At 36.4% G+C, this 19,843-nt stretch overlaps 1 protein-coding gene across 2 annotated transcripts; it reads left to right on the top strand.

Moving 5' to 3' along the window:
- The first annotated feature begins 2 nt into the window (after positions 1 to 2).
- On the top strand, positions 3 to 13,503 carry LOC143440924 (uncharacterized). Of its 2 annotated transcripts, none has more exons than XM_076927848.1 (4): positions 3 to 283; positions 7,147 to 7,267; positions 9,750 to 9,876; positions 11,083 to 13,503. In XM_076927848.1, exons 2-4 carry the CDS (start codon positions 7,238 to 7,240, stop codon positions 12,645 to 12,647), a joined length of 1,722 nt encoding a protein of 573 aa, XP_076783963.1. In that variant the 5' UTR covers positions 3 to 283; positions 7,147 to 7,237; the 3' UTR covers positions 12,648 to 13,503. The 2 variants fall into 2 exon arrangements, with proteins under 2 accessions (XP_076783963.1, XP_076783964.1); XM_076927849.1 differs by having other exon boundaries at positions 7,164 to 7,267.
- Positions 13,504 to 19,843: the final 6,340 nt, after the last annotated feature.

Genomic DNA, 19,843 nt, shown 5'->3' on the forward strand with positions numbered 1-19,843 from the left:
GTCAGACCTATCACGTGACCGGAACCGTGGTGCACTGGGCGGGTCTAGGAGAGCCGCTCCAAATAGCCTGGCCTGAGAGACCGGAAAACCCATCGTTCCATTTAAAGTACTTGTTGGAGCAACGTGGTCTCTACTGTAACTGCGGGCGAGTTACCCTGGCCGGATTCTTTCTGAAGCGTGTAAACTCTCCTCAGATCCTGTTTCCCGATCGCGGGCCTGGGAGAGTCAGCAGTCGGCAGCGCAGCGGCGGGAACCGCAGCCTGGGGACCCTGGAACCTCCCAGGTCAGAGGAGCTGCGGGGCTGGGAAACGGGCGGGAGCGGAGCAGGGGGGTGTTTTCCGCAGCTGCTCTTAGGAGGTGCTCTCACAGTTCTGTTTTGTTTATTTGTCGCTGTTGGGAAGTTTGAGATCCTATGGACTGGGGTTTATCGTGATGTTTTCATTTATCTTATGGTTGCCAGAATATTTTCCTAAAATAATTTCGTAGAACATTTGCAGTATCTGCAGATTGCACACAGCAAACTTTGAAACAGCAGTTACAAAGCTTCTCGAACTTAAATTCATTCATGCTTTCTTAACCACCTTACCCCACCACTTGCCTACTCAGGAGAGTGGCCTATGGCCTGGGGAATAGGCATCCCCAGACAGCTTTGTAGATATTAGTCATAGGAGGAACCAGTACACATTTCACTGAATCAGAAAATATAAATTTTAAAGCACCAAAATGATGGCTGTAAGCATTAAACTTTTACTAAGCAAAGTTTTACTCCCCATTAGAGTTTATCTTCGATGCATGTTCACTTTGATGTAAATTCAGCATTCAGACATGTAGGTTCATATGCTTAGTTATTAGCATGGCACCTTAGGGCTGAGTGAAAAAGAGAAGACAACTGCCCAAAGGTGTGGCTGAGGAGAAGGTTTATTGTAGGTCATGATAATGCTCAGATTTGTAGGAGAAAAAAAGCAATTCCACCATTTGAGCAAGCGTTATTAAGTGTAAAAGACTGACCAAGAGTTGGACTCTGCTCACATGCTACAGAGGTTTATAAAGATAAACCTATAGGCCACCATGAGGTTTTGCTATTTTTCCAAGAAGTAGAACTCCCAGCATTCCAAGAAGGTTCTTGGTTCTTGGGCAGATGGTGCTTACAGGGTGTTTTTTGGATTTTACAGTATGAGGAAGAAAACAGCCAGAGGCCTCTTGAAGAAAAGGCCAGACTGAAGTGGGCATGGAGGTGGATGCTGAAGTAAGGAAGAGAAGGGAGGAGAGGGGAAGGGAGGGGAGGGTACCAAAGAGAGGAATGAGGAGCCAGGAAAGCATCTAGCCAAAAATGTGGACTTTGATGCTTTAATAGGCACTTCAGTTAGCCATTCCTCTTGTGTTTCTCTGAGACATAAAAAGGCCAACCCAGTGTGCATTTGGTTGAGAGGATGATATCAGGCCACACTCTATTTTTATAGATAGAAAAGTTGGTATAGATTTAAAAAAATAGGAAAGCATCTTTTAAATAAATATTATGACTGCTCACATATATCAGAAAAATATCTCCTTGGTTCAAAAAAGCACTATGTCCATGCACTAGTTTTTTTTATTGTTGTCTTGTAGTATGTTGTTATGAGTTTCTCAAACTGGACTTCTTGCAGTTGTGGGAATGCCTAGACCCTACAGTCAGGGCTTTTTTTTCAGAGACCTGTTGGAGAACTACAACAGTTTAGATTGTGTGGGTCAGAATAATTTTCTTGCAGTCTTGTTTGCATTTCCCTAAAGACTAAGCATGTTGAATATTTTAAGGTCCATTTTGGCCATTGAGTTTCCTCCATCTAGAATTCCATGTTTAGATTTGAAATGCGTTTATAAATTGGACGTTTGTTTTTTTCAAAGCTAGATTCTTGAGTTCTTATATATTGTGGATATTAGTTATCTATTGAAAGTAGAGTTCATACACATTTTTTTTCCACTCTGTAGGCTGCTGCTTTCTCCAAATGATGGTGTCTTTTGCCTTACAGAAGCTTTTCAGTTTGCTGAGGTCTCATTAATTAGTTGCTTTTCTTAGCACCTATGTTGTTTTTTTTCTTATGTTTTAAAGAAAGTCTTCTCCTGTGACAATATGTTCACTTCTATTCTCCAGTCTATCTTCTGTCAGATTCAAAGTGTTTGGTTTTATGTTGAGGTCTTAGATCCACTTGTACTTGATTTTTGTGCTGGGTTGTAAGTATGGATCCATTTGAATTCTTCTAGTTGCAGACACCCAGTTCAACCAACATTATTTGTTGGAAATGGTTAAAAAAAATTTTTCAGTTTGTATTTCTGGCTTCTTTATCAAAAAACAGGTGGCCGTGTGTATTTATGTCTAGGTCTTCAATTCATTTTCATTTGTAAACTGTGCTCTTTCTCGCCTGCAAGAAAGCACACGGGCTAGGATCCTTCTGCAAGGAACGTTTTATTGTACCATGAGGAGGAAGACCAAGAAGCCCGAGCAGTGCCAGCTTAAATAGCCCTTAGAGTGGCGTGTACATTCCCGATTGGCTGCTTGCCCAATACTATACCCTGGGTGGAACGGTGGGATAGCGCGTCCCTAGCCCTAGCGCTTACATATGGGGCTATACGCCTGAGAGGATGTGAGCTGCATCCTGAGACAGAGCCCCGCCGAGCCCGGCAGCTTGTAGTTTCGCCTCTCTGCACTTTTCTGGCTGCCAGATTCGCGCGCTCCATCCCCCCGCAGCCGGTTAGGAGTCGGGGGGCGGGGCAAGCGCCGGACAGGCTAAGACGCCCGACCGTGGCCCTGTGGGTAGCACAGGGCCACCGGCTCCTACACTCCCCGCTCATTCCTGAGAACACAGTAGCTTGGCTTACCTGCGTGGTTCTGCTGATGGCTTGCTATTAAGGCTTCCGCCACCAGAGGGCGCAGCTCACTACACAGTTTGTATTTCTGGCTTCTTTATCAAAAACCAGGTGGCCATGTGTATTTATGTCTAGGTCTTCAATTCATTTTCATTGATCAATGTGTCTGTTCTGATATTTTGAGGTTTGTTTATTTGTTTGTTTTCATATACTGTAGTTTTTAAGAAAACTTGAAATTGGGAAAGTAAGAACATCAGGTTTTTTTTGTTGTTGTTAATGATTGTTTTAGCAACTTTCCCTTTTTTCCTCCCGAATTTATTTAAAAGTGAAGATAGCCATTTAAAACCTGTGAACATTTGTGTTGGAATTTGGATGATACATGCCTTGAATCCGTAGATTGCTTTTGGTAGGATGGCCTGTTTTAATATCTTAATTCTCTTGATTCATGAGCTTGGGAGATCTTTCCATCTTCTAATATCTTCTTCACTTTCTTCATAGACTTAAAGTTTTTATTATAGAAGTCTTTCACTTGCTTGCACAGAGTTACCATGAACATACATATTTTTTATAATTTGAGGGTATTGTAAAAGGTATTATTTTCCTGATTTTTCTTTTTAAAATCCATTTGTCATTTGTATATAGGAAGGCTATTGGTGTTTGTGCATTAATTTTGTATTCAGCTATTTTAGGGGGAAACATGTGTATATAGATGGGTGGAGATATAGATAGAGATATGTCATATTCTTTGCAAGTAAAGAGTTTGACTTCTTCATTGGAAATCTAATGTTTACCTTGATCTCATTGAGCTGGTTTTTTGGGGGGCTTGCTAAGAATGCAAGTACTATTATGAAATAGATATAAAGAGAATGAAGAGCCTGTTTTCTTGCTGATTTCAGTGGAATTGCTTTGAGTTTCTCTCCATTTAATTTAACCTTGGCTCTAGGCTTGCTGTAACCTCCTTAATTATATTTAGGTATGTGTCTTGTGCATTTTATCTCTATAGGACTTTTATGGTGAAATGGTGTTGCATTTTGTCAAAGGCCTTTGTGCAGGTAACAAAATGATCAGGTGTTTTCTTTTTCAGTTTGTTTTATCTGGTAGATTATATTTACTGATTTTTGTATGTTCAGATATTCATTCCTTCATCTCATGATCATGGTTGCTGATCTCCTAATGTGTTCTTGAATTGTGTTTACAAGTACTTTTATGAGTATTTTTGCAAGTATGTTCATAGGGAAAGTGGTGTGTAATTCTCCTTTTTAGTTGCATCTTTATGTGGTTTGGGTATCAGGGTAACTGTAGCCTCATGACCCTTCTGTTTCTTGTGGAATAATTTGTGGAGTACTAATTTTAACTGTTCTTTGAAAGTGGTAGAATTCTGGGCTTATTCCATCTGAATGGGAGACTTTAATGACTACTTCTATTTCACTAGGTTTTAAATAGGTCTTTTTGATTATCTGATCTTGATTTAAGTTTAAGATGTGATACCTATTGATTAAACTATATATTTCTTTTACACATCATCTGTCTGTTGTTATGTTTCCATTGTTGTGTCTGATTCTGTTAATTTATACATTTTCTCCCATCCTTATATGTTGGGAGCAACCTTGCTTATACACTGAAAGTTTAAGTCAGCCATAGGCCTAAGTTAGCCATACATGCCTACTGACACAAAGGCTTGGTCTGTGTGGGACAGCAGTGGCCCTAGAACAGATAGCTGTGGATCTTGTGGACGGGTGGTCTTGGTGGAAAACTCCCAGCCTGGATGAGAACAAGTAGTCATAGGTCTTGTAGATAGGTAGCCTTGGTGGAGGGTACTAGTGACCTGTTCCCTGCTTCTTCACCCAGCCAACACTCTGTTCTGGAAGATATCTGTACTCTCCCTGAGAACACCTACGTTCCTGCGCTATCCCTCTCCCCACATCCTGTCTCTATGTGTATATAATCCCTATGTGAAAAAATTAAAATTCCGGTTTGATCAGATTATAGACAAGCTGTCATTCTTCTAGTTACCCTGTCCTCCAGTTCTCTCTTCCAGGTCTTCTGATCCCAGTTCAATGCCCCGTGGGACTGGAGCACTTATAGTTAGTTTGGATAAGGGTCAGGGATATAGTTAGTTTGATCTATCCTCTTGATTTATTTATTTATTTATTTAGTCATAGAAACAACTCTTTGTTTCCTTGATTTCTTGTCTTTTTCTCCATGTCTCTATTTTATTGATTTCAGCCCTGACTTTGATTATTTCTTGTTGTCTACTCCTCTTGGTTATGATTACCTTTTTGTGTTTGAGAATTTTCACTTTCCTGCTTAGTTGCTAATATGACATCTGTGTAGGTTTAGTTTGTTTCTTCTTCTGTCTTAACTTATTTTTAATAATATAGAGTTGATCACTTTCCATTTGCTTTTGAGTATTATCTAACTGAATTCTTTAAGACTGAGCCAAATACACTGTTTATTTCTATATCTTAGACAATTGACAAGCTTCTCCATAAACCACTGAGTTTTCAAAAGTGATTTTCTGTTCTGCATATTAGAGTTCCTTTAGCATGCTTCCCTGAAGACAAAATTGTTCCTGCCTTAGACTACCTTCAAATCACCATCTAGTGATGAAACCTATATCACAGGATGAATTCTGCACTAGGGTTGGATTGGTTGAGAGTTCACTGACTTCCAGAGAATTCACTAAGGCTCAGATACTGGGATAGTATCCTATTAGATCCAGTTCAGGCCTAGGCTGTCAGAAAGCATTCGGGGAGGCTGTGCAGAGAAAGTCCGAAGAGTCTGGCAGTTGGAGCTGTGTGGCTGGCTGCCTGAATCTCAGTGTGAGGGAAGGGTCTCCAAGGAGCAGGGATACTATCAGGACCAGGAGAGTGAAGGAGAACAGAAAGAAGTTGCATGGACTATACAAAGCAAATTAAGGAAGAGAAAAAGCCTAGCCTGAAAAAGTTTAGAGCTACCAGGCTTCTGGAATAGGGTTGTGTTGTGGAGGGTTAAGAGAGCTGCTCCAAAGACCCAGGCCAGAGTGACAGGAAAATCTACCGTTGCCTTTACTGTTTGGGTAAGGCACATGTTCCCTAACTGCAGGCATTTTACCCAGGCCTGGTTCTGTCTGAATTCTTGTTTTTAGTAACTGAGTAGTACTCCATTGTGTAAATGTAGGACTTTTTTTTGTATCCATTCCTTTGTTAAAGGACATCTGGTTCTTTCCAGCTCTGGCTATTATAAATAAGGCCGCCATGAATATAGTGGAGCCTATGTCCTTGTTGTATGTTGGGACATCTTTTTTTTTTTTTTTTTGTAACTATTACTATGTATTCATTTTATTGAATCATGTAGCACATCACATGGTTTATTAAAAACATATTATAAATTGTTGAATAATTTTAATTTTTTAATTTCTTTTCAAAACACTTTATTCATCAATACCCGTATAAACATACATACTTATACATGTACACATATATAAACAATAATTAAATAACAAGATGTATCTAAAAAGTATGGGGGGGATGGGAAAAGTGGGAGGAAGGAGAGAAAGGGGAAAACCATACAAATACAGTGTTCATATATGAAATTCTCAAAAAGGAATCCAGTTTTTTAAAATGTTCAACAGATCAACTAGCATTTTACAATATGAAAATAAACATGACCCATAATTTTGTTAAAGGACATTTTAACTCACTACAAACTTTGAAGTTTAAAATGAGATCAATAAAAATAATTTTACCCAGCATACTAACAAAAACCACAGTAACGTTTTATAATTCAAAGTATTTCTGAGAACAAGAAAATAGATTGTCAGGAGCTAAGTCAGCAGAACCAAGGGTACACTGTGTGTGTGTGTGTTTTATCAAATCATAATTTTTACTTTTTAACATGTGGGTTATAAACACAAAAATGCAAGATGTGGGAAAGGGGATGACACAGGAGCAGAGGTGTTCAGGGGGAGTACAGATATCTTTCAGAACAGGGTATCAGCTGGGTGAAGGTTCAGGGGTCAGGTCACTATGACTCTGCCTATGATTCACTTGCCCCTGCTCTAGTTCTTGAAACATAATTTCCCAGTAATAACCCCGAGTAGTAGTTTTTTGCCACAGACATGCATATACCCTATATCTGTGCCTAGTACCTGCTGAGGTTTGAAAAAAAGGCCACAGATTGTAGTTATTTTCCTTACCATATTAAATATATCATTCCATGCTCTCCAGTCTGTAGGAATTTTGACAAGATTTCCGGTATCATTTTGGTTTTTATGTGTGTTTATATGGTTTACCACTGTTCATAACACAGTTGTATTAATTTTAGCTTTTAATTTTGGAAAGCTTGAAGTGAAATTTCAGTAAGACTTCCAGTTTATATTCCTGAGATAGAAACTTGGAGAAGAGCAATAAGAAGAATGGATACTTCCCTGGTAAATGCTCCCCAGGTGAGTGTCCTGTCCATATTTCATTATTTAAGGCAATCAGAACTTTACTTTTCTTTCTCTGGTAATGTTATCTATAGTGTTTTTTTTTTCTCTCTCATGTATCTTTTTCTCCAGTAATCAAAATTATGTGTTTAGTACTTCCACTTATAATGGAACAAGCACAGCCTTGTCCAATTATATTTTTACTGGATTTTATACTGTGAGGACATAAATTTCCAAGGATCAATGATCTACAGTTCTAAAAGAGAATGTATTGTTACTGATGCTCACAGAATTTTTTGATAGCTAATTTCTATATTCAATGGACTTGTGTCATTTAATATTTCTGGGGAAACAAGGTCTCATGTGCCACATAAATAGCATTTCAGAAATAGTTAGGTTTCCAGAAACAACCTTGTGAATGTAGATCTGTGCATACATAGACACTGACACCACTGAGCAACGTATGGAAGAACAGAATTTATGGAATTGGAGAATTAGAAGACAATCACTGTCTTGAAACCTGAGAGTAAATATTTTAGCTCCCTAGAGTCATAGATGATAGAAAGGTATGTGGCTTTCTCTTACCATAACATTGATGTGTTTGTGAGGAGATGCAGATTGTAGTATTCTGATATCTCTTTTCAGCATCTTATGTCACATAGTCATCTTGAGTTTCTTGACACTTGAAATCTGTTTGTCTCAGGAGAGAGATTGCCTAGTGCTTAGTGTGGTCACTTCTGAATATTCAGATGATTATTTTCTTCTCTTTTGTTTCAGTTTATAGATGTAGTATAAATACTACTGTATCTTTGTATTGCAGTACATGCCATGTTAGTAAGAATTTTCTGGAAAATATTATCTTGGTACTATGCCTGTGCATCAAATTTTAAGCATAGGTGAATGTCCTTAATTTGTTCTCTTCTTTAGCAAAATGAATGTTTCATCCATCCTATGTTTTTTTCTCGATCTATGTATTACATAGAGGAAAACTCTGAAGGGCTGTGGCAATTTTTCTTTACAATAATACTTTTTGAGTACATAACTTTTTATCTTCAAATTTTGATGTCCACTGTGTAATGCATTGTGCCCCTGAAATCCTGAATTCAGCTTCCATTATTTGGGACTCAAGTGCACATAAGAGTGACCTGCAATCATTTTGTTTGTATGTAGAGAGAAAAGAAGATAAAGTTAAAATTACAAGATTTGAATTTTCAATGCAGTGCATCTCACGAGTAATAGTGTTTTTAAAAATCCACGAAGAATTTGTGTAATTCTCAATTTAAAAACTTGATTTGATCAAAAATGATTATACTTCCGTTGAATGCATTGTCACATATGCCGTTTATTTACACATACATATGTAATTATCATGTAGTAAAAGACCATATGGAATGTATGATATTGTTATTAACTATGTCACATATATCAACTTTGTGAAAACTTTCAATAATTTTTCACTGTCTAATACTGGCTTTTCTATTTACTGTTATGAATACAGTCTTATAAAAAAACTTCACAAAGTATTTGATTCTGTATGTCCTTTGGGATATTGACTGTGTTCACTGATGTTACACTCCTTTTTATTTTTAAAGAATTAAATGTAATTCTTGATTCATCCAATAGTTCTGCATTTCATATTTTATGTCTTTTTTCTAGAAAGAGTACAGCACTGCACCTAGGTCTTAGGATGTCAACTGAGAATTTTAGAATAGAGTCATGTGAGCCCCAGCTACAGACAGAAATGGTAGAGTGTCCATAGTTGAGCAAGGCTGACAGCTATAGAATTTATAATCACAGTTTTACTTATTGTAACTTGACCATCTGTGATATGACACTGGGATTCTGTTTCATAGTAACCTATACTTCATAAAGGTACATTCCTGAATCTAGGCCGGAAATGTGTATGTTATATTCCCTAAAAGTTTGCTGATTACAATTCTATTATGTCATACTGTTTTAGAGAAATAGAAAATATAATAAAAACTGACTATTTTGCATCCTTTATTAAAACTAATTTAATTTTTTTTATGTTTGTTGGTTCAGTTGGCTGAATATATGCATATATGCTGTGTATTATTTCAACCTGTAAAGCATTAGATTTCAAAGAATTAAAATTAAAAAGCTGTTGTGTGGTTCCATATGTGAGCTGGGAAATAACTTTGGATTATAGAATCCAAACTGCACACAAATTTTCAAATGAAGTCATAGTGGCGAAACCTTCATTTACTGCTAAGGTTTTAGAAAACATTAGAAAGTTATTGATGGGGAGAGACTTTGTGAATGTAAGCAATATAGTATATCATTCTACACATTGCCTATGAAAGAGCAGCAATGCTTACCTATGACACATTGCTAAAGCAGTTCTAGAAGATGTTGTTTGTCCTTAAATATTTATCATGACTCAACTTTATCACAAATTACCTCAAACTCTTTAGAACTCTTACCTGGGAAATCACTTTCTTCCAGCAGAACATAGTAAACAGGTAATTTTCCATTACAGAGTCTGTTAACATTCAAGGATGTGGCTGTGAACTTCTCACAGGAGGAATGGGAAAGTCTTGACCGTGCTCAGAGGGCATTGTACATGGATGTGATGTTGGAGAATTACAACAATCTACTCTTTGTGGGTAAGAATAATTTTTTTTTTTTTGTAATGCAACTTCATCACTTTATTCAGATCTTCAAAATAGTCTTTATTCTACATTATTAGTATAAAAAAATCTACAGGTTAAGTGCACCACAGTGTAGAGAGACATACAATGCTGAACTTCCATAACAGTCAATGGTACAGTCAAACAACACATGTACAGAATGCAAGATTTAGATGAACTGAAATATCAGGTAAAATACAATAAAATTCAATCTTGGGAAAACAAATCAAAATATTAAAGATTCCGGAAATATTAATCCTAATGAGATCTCACTGGACTCAAGTCATGTCATAGTGAAGCAAAGAATAATCTTCTTGTAGAATACTTACACTATTCCTGATACAATTTTTTAATTAACCTACTGTGTGCTTATGTTATCTCTCTGAAAGGTCTAAATACTCCCAAAATAAGAGAAATTCTGATTATCATCATAACTTTTCATTCTTTTATATATCTTTCCATTCTTTTGGAGAAGAAACAGTGTTATATTCTTAGTAATGTGCCCAAACTTATTGTCTGCTTTTAATCAAAACTTCCAAGTTCCAAAAAAATGAATATTCAGAGCACGAAAATATATTGCCACACACATAATAATTGGAATATTTTAATTTACCATTGCATTAAAATCTTTACTTATTTATGAATTTTAAAAATTGAGAAGGTTTTAAATGGAGAAAGAGCTGTTGGTTTGAGAACTTTGTTGTTATCTTTTGACTTTTTGACATGGGGTCTCTATGTTTAGTACTAACCCAGCATGGTCTTTTATTTTGAGTTCCACACCAGTGTAGATTACACAATTAATTCATACCTGACCAAAGCTACACAGTGTCACTGTCACAAAACAGAAACAAGAAAATAGAGAAACATTGTTTATATGATCTTTTAGTGAACTCCTTTCTCAAAGTTCTTTACTGCTCAAGCTCTTCTTTCTACCTTCTTCAAAACACTTCAAAAAGTTTATATATGGGTTGTGAGGCTGTCTCATTTCCTGTCATTTGTTATAGATGAGATTTGAGGATGTTCTAAGCATCCATGTTATGATTGTAAAACAAGAAAGACCACTTGTGAGAGCTCTACCCTTGAGAATCATCAATTTATATTAGAACATTTCAGGAAACAGGAGATATTGTCTTACTTATCCACTAATCCCTGTCATCTCTAATTGCACTTTTTTTTTTTCAGAGAATCATTGCATGTGTCCTAAATATGAGAATGTCTTGGATCAAGGCACAAAGCATATTGTCCACAAGTATGTGCATATCCAAGAGAAGTCTTATAAATGTCATGAGCGTGGCAAAATCATTCATGAATACACCAAAAGTGCACTTTACCAGACTAACTTCAAGGATACAAGTGTTGAATCATCAAACTTAAACAAACATGGAACTGGAAACACAAGAGAACCTTGCAAATATATAAACTGTTTAAATTTGTGTTCTATTATTGGTTTAAATCAAGAAATCCACATAGGAAAGAAAGAACACAATGTTTCAGTGCTTGACAAGGTTTTTGACTCTAATCAAGTAATTAGTCTGAAACAAGCCAATAGTGTAAAGAAACCTAACAAATGTAGTGAATGTGCCAGATGTTTCACAAAGAAATACAAACTTAGACAACATCAGGCCATTCATACAGGAGAGAAACCTTACAAATATAGTCAATGTAATAAATGCTTTAATCACAAAGGTGACCTTAGAAGTCATCAGAGAATTCATACAGGAGAAAAACCTTACAAATGTAGTGAATGTGACAAATCTTTTGCCCTGAAAACCAGACTCCGGTGTCATCAGAGAATTCATACAGGAGAGAAACCATACAAATGTATTGAATGTGACAAATCTTTTACCCAGAAAGGCAATCTTTTAATTCATCAGAAAATTCATAAAGGAGAGAAACCTTATAAATGTAGTGAATGTGACAAATGCTTTACCTTCAAAACTGATCTTAGAATTCATCAGAGAATTCATACAGGAGAGAAACCATACAAATGTATTGAATGTGACAAATCTTTTACCCAGAAAGGCAATCTTTTAATTCATCAGAGAATTCATACAGGAGAGAAACCTTATAAATGCCATGAATGTGGTAAATGCTTTACCCAAAAATATAGTGTTACTGTTCACCAGAGAATTCATACTGGAGAAAAACCGTATAAATGTAGCAAATGTGACAAATGCTTTACTCACAAAGATAATCTTAGAAGTCATCAGAGAATTCATACAGGAGAAAAACCTTCTAAATGTAGTGAATGTGACAAATGCTTTACTCACAAAAGCGGTCTTAGAAACCATCAGAGGTTTCACTCAGCAGAGAAACCTTACAAATGTGGTGAATGTGACAAATCCTTTACCTATTTACGAAGTCTTAGAAGTCACCAGAGATTTCATACAGAAGAGAAACCTTACAAATGTAGTGAGTGTGACAAATGCTTTAATCACAAATGTCACCTTAGAAGTCATCAGAGAATCCACACAGGAGAGAAACCTTATAAATGTAGTGAATGTGACAAATGCTTTACCTACAAAAGCAGCCTTAAAAGTCATCAGAGAATCCACACAGGAGAAAAACCTTATACATGTAGTGAATGTGACAAATGTTTTTTTCAAAAACACACTCTTAGTATTCATCAGAGAATTCATACAGGAGAGAAACCATATAAATGTAATGAATGTAATACATTCTTTAGATATAAATGTAGTCTTAGCACTCATCAGAGAATGCATACATTAGAGAATATTTACAAATGAAGCAAGTAATACAAACCCTTCACCAAGGAAGATCATTCTAGAACTCATCAAAGAATACATACAGGAGAGACACCTTTCCAATGTAAATATTCAAACCCTTTACTATAAGCTCATCTCTGACAGTAGATTAGAGAATACACACAGGAGAGAAACCTCACAAATGTTACATTAGGAAAGATCTTTACCTGAAAATTAGGTCTAAGAAAATATCTAGAAATAGATAGTAGGGGGTTAAGTTCCCACAGGAAAACATGTAGCATATAGTTTACTCAAGTGAAATTCTTTGCAACACTTAAGGCTCCACACTAGAGTTTATTGTGAATATGAGGCACTTGTGAAAGCATTTAAGTAATGTTCAAATCTAAGAAACTGAAGCATTTATGCTAGAGAAACTCTGAAAATGTGACAAGGAAAATTTTTCAAGTTGTTCACTATCAAATATTTCATCATGAAGACCAAGTAGAAAAGCCACAAGAATGCAGTATTGTGTAAGACTTTCTTGGAGATTGAAACAATCCATTGCGAAGGAAATCTGTTTACAGCAGATAATACACCTCTCAAATATAGTGACACCAATAGCATTCTGTATGTTTAACTGAAATGAAGAAACTCAGACAAATCATACATCTTAAAAAAGGATTTGAGAAACTGAGCCATCAAAATTGAATGCTCTTCATTGTGCTGGTATTCCTACAGATAACACAGATTACCCTGAGTGTTCAGTATTCATAATCTGTATCTTATGCTGGTTTCAAGTTTCAAGATAGCAACTGTCTATGAGTCCCTTGGGCTCTGATCACCAACTTCTTCACCATAGTCCTGTATGTAACTGTAATAAATTTCATTGATCGGATAAGTTGGACTTGGTTGTTTTCTGTTTGAACTTGAGATGGGTAGATGAATATGTGTGTCGCAACTCTGTAGGAAATGTCTCTCACACAACATGCTGAACCCATTACTAACTTCTCCATACTTATAACATGAAATTAATAGTAGACCAATATTTTTCAACCTGTGTATAGCAATTCTTTTGGGGATATTATGAACCTCTAACAGGTTACATAAGACCATAAGAAAACACATGTTTCCGATGATCATTCCTTTGTCTCTAGGTAAACCCACCTGCATTATTATACTTTGAATTATATGACAGTTCTGTAGCATTAGAAATATTAGAACACTGTATTAGAATGCAATTGTGTTAGCTAAAATAAGGGAGACTGTTCAATGCTTCTTCCTACTGCCGTAGTAGTACTAGGTTAAGTTATAATGGCTCCACATAGACATAATGTAGAAGCTTTGGGAGTTTGAGGGATAAGGCTGCTTTCTACCTTGAATTCCAAGAAGAGTGAGAGAAAGTTCTACCAAGTTCTATATATACAAATGAATATATACCTTCAAGGTTGTCGGTGACAGACAAAATTCACTGGACTGTGTCCCTATGGGACTCTTAACTCATATTAATACATTATTCAAGTCAACGCCAATTACCCTCAGAACAATGCTACCTATGGGCAAATATTACAGACCATTGTGGTAGCCTGTCCTGTTGTAGCTTAACACTCCTCTTTATATATCACAAGGGATGAATTAGAGTTAAGTTCTTTTTATTAAATAATTCATAGAATGGTAGTATCATACTTGTGAGACCATTTTATCCAGAAACAAGTTTCAATAACTGGCTTTACTAAGGTATTACCTTAATCTCAACTTCATGCATGGGTCCAATCTTAAAAATAACATGAGATTATGAAGCTTTAACAAGCTAACCCAGGAACAATACATGAGGTACATGTTGAAGTACAGTTTAGGAATCTTAAAGTTGTGGAAAATCATTTTGAAGTACTGAAAAGAAAAGAGAAAGTCTTCACTCAAAGGCAAAGCATTACATTAGAATATTATATTTATTATTATTATAAATTTATTATTTATATTATTATAAATATTAATAATAAATTTATTATAATAAGGACTACAAATATAATATTATTTATATTTATGTTGTTATAGTAAATATTTATACTATAATATAAATATATATTTATTTATTATTATAATTTCAGGAAGACTCAGAATTTGGACCTTACCCAAGGTTTTTTGAGACAGGGATTCTCTGTGTAGTCCTGGCTGTCCTGGAACTCACTCTGTAGACCAGGCTGTCCTCGAACTCAGAAATCCACCTGCCTCTGCCTCCCAAGTGCTGGGATTAAAGGTGTGCACCACCAGTGCCCGGCACAACGTGCTATATTATGAAACCATATCACTACATAATTTTTCACTGATTTTAAAAACAAGGAATTAATTAAACTCATGAGAAACCACTGAGTTAAAACATTGTGTTGTTCTCAGGAGTTTGTTGGAAAATGATCTCATTGTTGGTAGAATCTTGAGTACATAGAGGCCCATTCTTTCAAACTCTCACAAATAATTACTACCATTTGCTGCATCAAGGATATTGATTCTCACAGAACCAACAGTTAAAACTTAGGTGTCTCTACTGGCCCTTAACAATCTGGAAATTTGCAATCAGATGGACAGTGTCTGGTGATTTGAACTGTACATGTTCAATGGATCTAGACTCCACTGCAGGCTTAAAGTTTATACACACACACACACACACACACACACACACACACACACAGATTTCCAATGTTATGTTTTTTCAAATTTGGGTACAATGAAAAGATATCTTACCCATGACACAATATTATATTCTTTATTCTGTAATGATTTTTATACATACTTCTTGTCTAAGGGGCCGCAAGCATATGATCAGAGTGCACAAAATATGTTCGGGTGGGTATGTGGAGGAGCACTTGTGCAGAGTGAGAAATAAGCAATTCTACTGGGCAGACACTATCACCATGTCAGAGGGTTGATGGCCAATGGAACAGAATCTGTGAAATTGAAACATTAAGTATCATTTGTGGAAGAGCATGGTAAAAGCCATATTACAGGAACCTGATTAGCATTCGTGGAGGAACTTTCACAAGCTATGTTTTTAGGAACTCAGATTCAGACACTACCTTTCAGAGACAGGAAAGCTACTCTTGAGCTGCAGATCACCCTGTGGAACAGCTTGGGGAAGGGAGGTAATCGGAGTTGATGGGGGAACTTTTGCTTGATTGGAACAGGTTTGTGACAGGTGGTATCAGAAGAGAGATTGAGCGCCCTAACCTTACTCCTACACTTAAGCCTGTTTCTACCCCTAGCCCACCCTCAAGCCCTATGCCTCTTACTACCCTTACACTTAACCAATCTCTCCCATTGGAAGAATATTTCAGTTAGTTATTTCATAAATAACTACATGTATGATATATTAGAATCTTACATATATTGTTGCTTGTTTGCATGTTAATACCTGCATACTGACTTGCTTGGGGGATGCAGTAAGTAGCATTTTCACTGCCACTGTATTGCTGGTTTCATTCTGTTTCATTGTCTGCAATATGTATCATTGTTGAGGACCTTGTTTGTGGAAAATGAGTAGGTATAGTAGAAGTCTCCCTGCCTAGTAGGTGTGCATTTTCTTCATGACCAACAGAATGGAGCATTTTGTTTGTTTCTTTTGTGTTTTGTTTATTAACAATTGAAGCATTATTCTCACAGGTAGAGAGCAAGAGCAGAGAAAGAACAAATTGCAGCATTTTCAAGTGGGGAAAATCTAAGAAAATAATAGGTTAAAATTAAACAGTAAGTTATAGCATCTTTTTCTCAAGGAGCTCTTTGTGAGGACACAGGGAAGCTAGTGACCTTCTTCCTGGCATACTGGGATGCATACAAGAAGTTAAGCACATGGAGGTCCTGAGTATACACAGGAAGTAACATGAATCATATTCATTTTCTTTCCCTTCCTTGCTGACTTCCAGGGAAGATTCAGACCACATTTTCTTAGTAATTCCTTTCTTGCATATTGTTAGAATATTCCAACTTGTAAAGATTTAAATCTTGAAAAAAAAAAACCTCTCGGAGATATAACTAGAGCAATGGACAAAGATGATATCCAGTATCTCCTTCAACATTTCTGGGAACTGATGCCTTCATTGTTTGCTTATTATACTCAAGCTCCATGAAAATCCAGAAGATTTGAACCCAAAACAAACGAATATCCTTCTCAGCACCTTGCAGAACCTTCTCCAATATTAATCATATAATTGAGCACAATGTAAGCCACAACCCATATAAAATATTGAAATAACCCCTCACATCTCATTAGATCACAACGGATTAAGGCTGGACTTCACCAAAGCAGAAACAACAGAAAGCCTATATACTCATGAAACCTGAAAAACTCTGCTCAATGATCACATGGTTAGGGAAGAAATATTTAAAAACTTAAAAGCTTTTCTCGAATTCTATAAAAGTAAAGGCACAGCTTACCCAAACCAGTGGGACACAATGAAAGAAGTGCTAAGAGATTCACAGCATTAAGTGACTTCATATAGAAATTACAGAGTTCTCACACTAGCAACTTATTAGCATTCCTGAAAGCTCTAGAACAAAAAGAAGCAAACACATCAAAGAGTAGTAAATGGGGGAAAGAGTCAAACTCTGGGCTGAGATCAATTAAAAACAAATAATATAATACAAAGAATCAACAGAACCAAGAGCTGGTTCTTTGAGAAAATCAACAAGGTAGACAAACCTGTAGCAAAACTAAGTAAAAGGCACAGAGACAGCATCCAAATGAACAAAATCACTTAAGAAAAGGGAGACCCCAAAACAGAAACTGAGAAATTTAAAATATTAGGTTTTACTTCAAAAACATGTACTCCTCAACACTGGAAAATATAAATGAAGTGGATGATGTTCTACACAGATGCTACTTACCAAAGTTAAATCAGCATTAGGTAAAAATATCTAAATAGTCCTATAACCACTAAAGAAATAGAAACATTCATTAAATGTCTTCCAAACAAAAAAAAAAAAAAAAAAAAAACCCCTAGGGCCAGATGGTGTTAATACAGAATTCTACCATCAATGCAATCCACTGTATAAACAAAGTGAAAGGAAAAAAAAATCACATGATCATCTCATTAGATGCTGTAAACACACAATACCCTTTCATGTTAAAAATCTTTAAGAGAGAGGAGATTCAAGGCACATATTAAACACAATAAAAGCAATATCCAGCACTTCAAAGTCAACATCAAATAAAATAGAGAGAAACGTAAAGCAATCCCATTAAAATCATGATCAAGACAAGGCTTCCAGTCTCTTCCTATTTATTGAATATAATACGTGAAGTTCCAACTAGAGCAATAAGAAACATTGGTTATTTAATCTGTTACTCATACATCAATCCCTGTCATCCCTACTTACTCATTTTTTTAGAGAATCATCACATATAGTGTAAAGTCTTGGATCAAGGTATAAAGAATATTGTCCAAGAGTATGTGACTATCCAAGAGGAATCTTATAAATGTAACAAGCTTCGCAAAAGGATTCATGAATCCTCCCAAAGTATGCCTTGTAAAACTAACCATAGAGATACCTTTGTGTTGAATCACCAAACCTAAAGAGACAAAAACTGGGAACACCAGAGAACTTTGGAAATACAAAAATTGCATAGCCTCTCTTAAATTTCCCTTCCATCAGAAGTCTAATCCAAGAGTCCAAACAGAAAAAAAGGAACACAACAATGCCGAGCATGTAAAGGTTTTTGACTCTAAACAAACTCATGATGAATTGAGCAAATAGTGGAAAGAAACCACACAAATGCAGGCAATGTGGAAAATGCTTCCGAATGTACTCAAGCCTCAATAGACGTGAGAGCGCTCATATTAGAGAGGCCCCATGAATGTTCAAACTATAGTCAATCCTTTCTGCATTTGTCACAACTCAAAATACATTAGAAATCCCATTATGGAGAATATCCATAAAAATGTACAGAATATGGTAAGTGCTTTTACCATATTTTGGAAGCCATTGAAAGATGAACACCAGAAAGAATATATACACATGTAGTGATTATGACAAATCTTTTATGTGCTGCTCAGGTATAGAGATCATAAGAAAATCCATGGAGCACAGAGTCCATTGAATATAATCAAAGTTCTAGGTCATTTTATACATTGTCCCACCATGAATACCATTATAGTACCTTCATAAGAAAAAACATTTTTAGATGAAATGATTGTAGCAAATATCAGGTTTTAAAGCTCCCCTGATATTTAACACTTTACACATAGTGAATATGAGAATACCTTTGCCCAGAAAGAGTATCTTAGAACTCATCAGACAATTCATATAGGAGAAAAACCTTACAAGTGCAGTATATGTAACAAATTTATTACTTGGAAAGGCTATCTTATAACTCTTCAGATAATTCATACAGGAGGAAAACATAAATGTAGGAAATGTGACAAATTCTTTAATGATAAATGATTCTTAGTACTTACCAGAGAATTCATAGAGGAAAGAAACCCTCCAAATGCATTAAATGTGACAAATCCTTCATCCAGCAAGACCATTTTAGAATACACCAGAGAATTCATACAGAAGAAAAACCTTACAAATGCAGTGTGTGTTATAAATCCTTTTCCAAGAAAGACAGTCTTGCTTCCGGTTTCCATATGCTCCCAGAAGCTGACCCCGTGCCACAGCTCTCCATACTTGGATCCTACAGGGAATGAGCTGGTCTCCCAAGAGTGCTGGCATAACAGTGGACACAGGTATAGGACCAACACTTATGTTCCAAGGGACCCTCATCCCCAGAGCCCATAGACACAGAAATTGAGGAGCAGCCTGAGACAGGATCCTTCTGGTTTTCAGCTGTGCCTTGAGCTAATCCTGTGCCACAGCTCTCAATATCCAAGCCCCACCAGAAGAGACCAGGTCTCTCAGGATTGCTGACACACCTGTGAGCACAGGTAAAACCATCACTTCTGCTCAAATACCTGGCCCAAGAGGGTCCCACCTGGAGCCTTCAGGACACAGAAATCAAGGAGGAGTCTGGGACAGGATCTTGGGCAGAGGTCATACAGATACTATGACAACACAAATGCCAGCCCAGGCTACTATACCCAGCAAAACTCTCAATTACCATAAATGGAGAAAACAAGATATTCCATGACAAAATCAAATTTAAACAATACCTTTCTAAAAATCCAGCCCTACAAAGGATAATAGATGAAAAACTCCAACACAAGGAGGGAAACTACATTCTAGAAAAGCAAGAAAGTAATCTTCTGTCA

This window comes from Arvicanthis niloticus, chromosome 30, assembly GCF_011762505.2.
Source record: "Arvicanthis niloticus isolate mArvNil1 chromosome 30, mArvNil1.pat.X, whole genome shotgun sequence".
NCBI lineage: Eukaryota > Metazoa > Chordata > Mammalia > Rodentia > Muridae > Arvicanthis > Arvicanthis niloticus.